This window comes from Pinus tabuliformis, chromosome Q (genome assembly GCF_031772625.1).
Source record: "Pinus tabuliformis cultivar Carrire ecotype Pingquan chromosome Q, CPIR1, whole genome shotgun sequence".
In the NCBI taxonomy this organism is placed as follows: domain Eukaryota; kingdom Viridiplantae; phylum Streptophyta; class Pinopsida; order Pinales; family Pinaceae; genus Pinus; species Pinus tabuliformis.
The window spans coordinates 860,437,979-860,443,868 of NC_142296.1; the positions used below are offsets into that span (position 1 = coordinate 860,437,979).

At 38.3% G+C, this 5,890-nt stretch overlaps 1 protein-coding gene across 1 annotated transcript; it reads left to right on the forward strand.

Moving 5' to 3' along the window:
• The first annotated feature begins 4,490 nt into the window (after positions 1–4,490).
• Positions 4,491–5,246, forward strand: LOC149222261 (transcription termination factor MTEF1, chloroplastic-like). Its single transcript, XM_089387552.1, has one exon. The coding sequence runs from the start codon at positions 4,506–4,508 to the stop codon at positions 5,244–5,246; it is 741 nt and encodes a 246-aa protein (XP_089243678.1). The 5' UTR covers positions 4,491–4,505.
• The last annotated feature ends 644 nt before the right edge of the window (positions 5,247–5,890 follow it).

Consider the following 5,890-nt stretch of genomic DNA (forward strand, 5'->3'; position numbering starts at 1 on the left):
AAACCATTTATCACTTGGGCAATTTTTACAGAAGAATTGATAGCACATTATGAGGATACAAAAAACAACACTTTTTTTAGCCAATTGATAAGTCTCAAACAAAAGGGTTCAATAATGGAGCACATTGAGGAGTTCCAAAAATTGAACATAAGGGTAAAAGATATTCCAGAGGAGCATAGGATTGATGTGTTCATAGGGTCTTTAAAGGATAATATCCAACATGATGTTCACCTTTGGGAACCTGATTCATTAGAGAAGGCATTCAGGTTAGCAAGAAAAATGGAAAGAAAAATTATGGCAACCAGGAAGCATACCACTCACAACTATAAATATGGAAGTGTTTTTGCCCCTAGTCTTCCACAACCTATAAGGTTGACACCACAACAATTGGAAGAAAAAAGAGCAAAAGGGCTTTGTTACAGTTGTGATAGCAAATACACTAAAGGTCATAAGTGTGCTGAGAAGAAATTATTCTACATAGATTGTGAAGAGGAAGAAGAAAAGGAGCAAGAAAGGTCAAAAGAAGAGGATATTCTCCAAGAACAAAGCCTAGATGAAGAACAAATAAATCCGACCATATCTTGTAATGCATTGGCGGGAATTACCACTCCTCAAACCATCAAGATAGAAGGACAAATCAAGAAGAAAAAGGTAATAGTGTTGATTGATTCAGGAAGCACCCACAATTTTATTCATTGTAAGGTAGCAAAAGAATTGAATTGCTTCCTATATCCAGCACCAGAGTGTCAAGTGATGATTGCAAATGGAGGAACAATAAATTGCTCTGGAAAGTGCCATAATATCAAGCTATCAATGGGAGAATATGTATTGACTAGCCCAATGCTTTCCATTCCAATGGGAGGTGCTGATGTTGTACTAGGAGTCCAATGGCTACAATCCTTAGGTACAATAGCTTTTAATTTTCAAGAACTTTTCATCAAATTTTCTATGGAAGGAAAGGAAGTTGAATTAAGGGGTATTGCAGGGAAACCAGGAAAGATAATAAGCTCTAATGGTATGACAAAGCTTCTAAAAAAGGAGCAAAGAGGTGTAATTGCACAATTATGCTCGCTAGATGTTTCCACATCGGAATCATCTATTTCTCCAGATCTCCAAAAAGTCCTGGACAATCATTCCAAGGTATTTGAGACTCCCAAAGGTCTCCCACCTATGCATGATCATGATCATGCTATTCATCTGATTCCAGGAAGTGTTCCTCCAAACATTAGGCTGTACAGATATCCCTATGTCCAAAAGAGTGAAATTGAACGTATGGTTGCAGAAATGCTAGAGGCTGGTATAATTCAACCGAGTCAAAGTTCTTTCTCTGCTCCAGTAGTATTGGTGCACAAGAAGGATGGATCATGGCGCATGTGTCCGGATTATAGGGAGCTCAACAAGCTCACTATTAAAGATAAGTTTCCCATTCCTGTCATTGATGAATTACTGGATGAATTGCATGGATCAATTTACTTCACCAAGTTGGATCTTCGTTCAGGATATCATCAAATCAGAATGAAGACTGAAGACATTCCAAAAACAGCATTTAGAACTCATGAGGGTCATTATGAATTTTTGGTCATGCCTTTTGGCCTTACCAATGCACCTTCAACATTTCAAGGTTTGATGAATTCAATTTTCAAACCATTCCTTAGAAAATTTGTGTTAGTATTTTTTGATGATATACTAATCTACAACAAGTCTTGGAAGGATCATGTTGAACATGTTGACAAGGTGCTACAACTATTGAAGGAGAAACAATTATATGCAAAAAGATCCAAATGTTTCTTTGGAGTCCAGGAGGTGGAATATTTGGGTCATATTGTATCTCATGAAGGAGTTAAGGTAGACCCTAGCAAAATTAAAGCCATTAAGGAATGGAAAATCCCCACATCCATAAAGCATCTGCGAGGATTTCTCGGGTTGACAGGTATTATCACAAGTTTGTTAAGAATTATGGGAGAATAGCAGCACCTCTAACAACATTATTGAAGAAAGATGCATTTTCATGGACTCCGAAAGCAACAAAGGCCTTTGAACATCTTAAAGAGGCAATGTGCCAAGCATCGGTCTTAGCTACACCGGACTTCACAAAAACCTTTATTGTGGAATGTGATGCTTCAGGAAATGGAATTGGTGCTGTTCTAATGCAAGATGAAAGACCCATTGCTTTTGAAAGTCGTCCAATCAAGGGAAAGTTTTTAAGCAAAGCTATTTATGAGAAGGAAATGTTGGCAATACTCCATGCACTTAAGAAATGGCGACCCTACTAATGGGTAGACACTTCAAGGTAAAAACGGATCATGATAGCCTTAAATACTTTTTACAACAAAGATTATCCTCTGAAGAGCAACAAAAGTGGGTCACAAAGATGTTGGGTTATGACTTTGAAATCATCTACAAAAAAGGGAAGCAAAATGTGGTGGCAGATGCACTCTCAAGAAAGGATGAGGATGTGGAAGCATTGTTTTGTGCCATTTCTATTATCCAACCAGATTGGATAAACGAAGCAAGGGAGGAATGGAAGAATGATGAAGAAGTGTGGGCACTTATTCGAAAGTTACAACAAGATTCCAGTACGTCTAGTACATTTAGCTGGCAAAATGATTCGTTATGGTACAAAGATCGCTTATACCTCTGTAAGAATTCCCAGCTAAAACAAAATGTTCTTATGGAATTGCACACTTCTCCCTTAGGAGGGCAATCAGGATTTTTAAAAACTTACCACAGGGTTAAGAAGGAATTTTTTTGGGATGGGCTTAAATCGGATATTCAAAAGTTTGCGGCTGAATGTTTGGTTTGCCAACAAAATAAAGTTGAAACAATTAAGACACCGGGTCTATTACAACCTTTATCCATTCCAAGCCAACGTTGGGAGGAGGTTTCAATGGATTTTATCACAGGTTTACCCAAGTCTGAGGGAAAGAGTGTCATCATGGTGGTAGTTGACAGACTTACCAAGTATGCACACTTTTGTGCATTATCACATCCATTTAAAGCCAGTACAGTTTCTACTGCATTTATGGAAACAATTCAAAAGTTACATGGAAACCCAAAGATTATTGTAAGTGACAGAGATCCCATTTTCACTGGAAATTTTTGGACATAATTATTTTCTTGTCTTGGTACTCAGTTAGATCATAGCTCATCTTATCATCCTCAATCTGATGGGAAAACTGAGATAGTAAACAAATGTTTGGAAGGATATCTTCGTTGCTTTGTATCTGATAAACAAACACAATGGGTCAAATGGTTGCCTCTGGCTGAATGGTGGTATAACACTTCCTTCCATATAGCAACAAAAATGACCCCATTTATGGCACTTTATGGGTATCAACCACCATCCATCACATCATATTTAAGAGAAAATTCTAAGGTTCAGGCAGTGGAACATCACATCGAACATCAACAACAAGTCCTCCAACTCTTAAAGGATAACCTCGTGTTGGCACAGAATAGAATGAAACAACAGGAAGATCAACATCGTAGTGAAAGATGTTTTGATGTAGGTGATTGGGTATTCCTACGGCTACAACCATATAAGCAAATGTCCCTCAAGCAAGCTAAGAAGGATAATAAATTATCACCAAAATATTATGGTCCATACAAGGTGTTGCAAAAGATTGGTACTATGGCATACAAATTGGAGCTTCCTGCAGCTTCTCGATTGCACCCAGTTTTCCATGTTTCATGTTTAAAGAAGGTTATAGGCGACAAGCTCCCAGTTCAAACAATATTGCCAGAACTTGACAAGGAAGGAAAGATTATATTGGAACCGGAAGCAGTCACAGAAACAAGAACTCGACAGCTACGAAATCGTTCAATTTCAGAGTATCTTATCAAGTGGAAGAACTTATCTGCTAAAGATTCCACATGGGAGGATGAAAATTTTATGCAGAAGTATCCAGAACTACTCAAGCGTTGAGGACAAAACTTTTTTGAAGGAGAGGGGCATGTTGGGTCCCTATAATACTAGTGATTACCCCATTACTATTGTAGTTATACCCCTTATTAATATTGTTGTGCCCCTATTGCCCCCATATTGTTACTACTGTGCCCCATAGAATCCCTCTATTGTTATTTTTGTGGCTTTATATTATTATTGTTTGGCCGGCTGGATTATATTGTGACTCCTTAGACTCCTATATATAGAAAGGAGGTTTTGTCATTTGAATCATCCAAGAATTGTTCATTTATGTAATGTAAAGGAGGTTTCCCCCTCGAAGAGGTTGAATTCTAAGGCGTTGATCTATCTTTTCTATCTTTTCTTGAGCTGGTTTCATAACAATGTGGGACTGAATGTAAAAGCACCGTGACCTTGATCTAATTGATGAAGCAAATAAACCACCGACTTACTACTAAATAAATTGTTCTCCTCTCACTGTCGTTACTAGAAAATGGGATGAATATCAGTTTGATACTGATACCAATTTATCTTTAAACGAATGAATGCAGGTTTTAGGTGTCTTTCAGTGGCAACATTTTTTTGATTAATTCCATGGAAGATGATTTTGGATATTGGATATCTGTATCCAATCCATCGTTGGCCATTTCCATTTTCCTCTCTGTCGCCCAAACTTCCAATTGTGTTGAAATTTTGTCCAAGTAACACCACAATTACATGTCCTGTGCTAAGTGCTACAAAGTGCACCGACTCTGATACACTCACCTTGGCCTGTAAGCCCAACTCTGCTAAAGCGCCATTCAGTAGTTTTAGCATACAACAATCCCTCAAGCGTAAAGTCATGTACCTGCAAAGTATAGGAGTTGAATACACAACATTGTTAGACTCTGCGACAATTGAATCCACGAGTTTACACAACATACAGAGCGTTGTGTTCTATCTACAACACATGGGCTTGACGAAGAGGGACGTGCAGAGGATATTTTTCATGTGTCCTGAGGTCATGACTTCGAATCCGGAAGACGACTTGAGGCCGATATTCATTTTTCTGCTAAGAGATGTGATGGTTGCGGCCTCGGACATACCTAGCTTTATCAGCAGCTGTCCCAAGTTATTGAGATGCAGAGTGAAGGATCAACTTCGACCCACTTTCTACTACCTGGTAACAAGGCTAGGGTTTAAGGATCTGCATTTTCCCACTTGTCAAAATTCATTCCTCCTGGCCTCTAGCGTTGAAGGGAAGCTCATTCCAAATCTTGAATATATACAGAGAATGGGGTTTTCATATAAGGAAGCCATCAAAATTGGAACCCGGTTTCCTGCATTATTTGTACCCGATTAAACAGCGATGGGGAAAACTACAAAGGCAAAAGCATAGAAGGCAGTTGATCATCCCTAGCAGCATGAGTGGTAGAGTTCCCAGACGCATGGGAAAGCCCAAAGTGTCTACCGACTAAACCGCATGCGGCATGTCGGACGCTTTAGTCAAGGCCTATGGTGCCTATATGTACAAATATCTCCGTTGAAATTATCAGGGGTGTTGGAGTTGATACTTGGCATACTTAATTTTTTTTAATTACGAAAATCGAACCCTAGATTGCAAAATTAAACCCTGAATTGCGTGTTGGCTAAAGTTCTTTAAAATCAAACCCTAAATTGCTGTTGGCCAAAGTTATTTAAAATCAAGCCCGGAATTGCGTGTGGGCCGAAGTCTATAATGTATAAATCAATCGTGCATGCAAAGTTTTTGGTGAGAAAAAAAAATCGGTATAAAAATATCTAATATCGTACCACAATCCTGGGGTTATCCCACAAATCTAGCAGTCACTATTGTTACAGAAAAGTATATCATTGTCCATTGTCTGACAAAACCAAAAGATAATAAATACTGGTGAAAAAAATAAAAATAAAATAAATAAATAATGTAGTGAAATGAACCCTCCAGTGAATCCGCGAGCTATACATCCGAGTTAACAGAAATTTCTC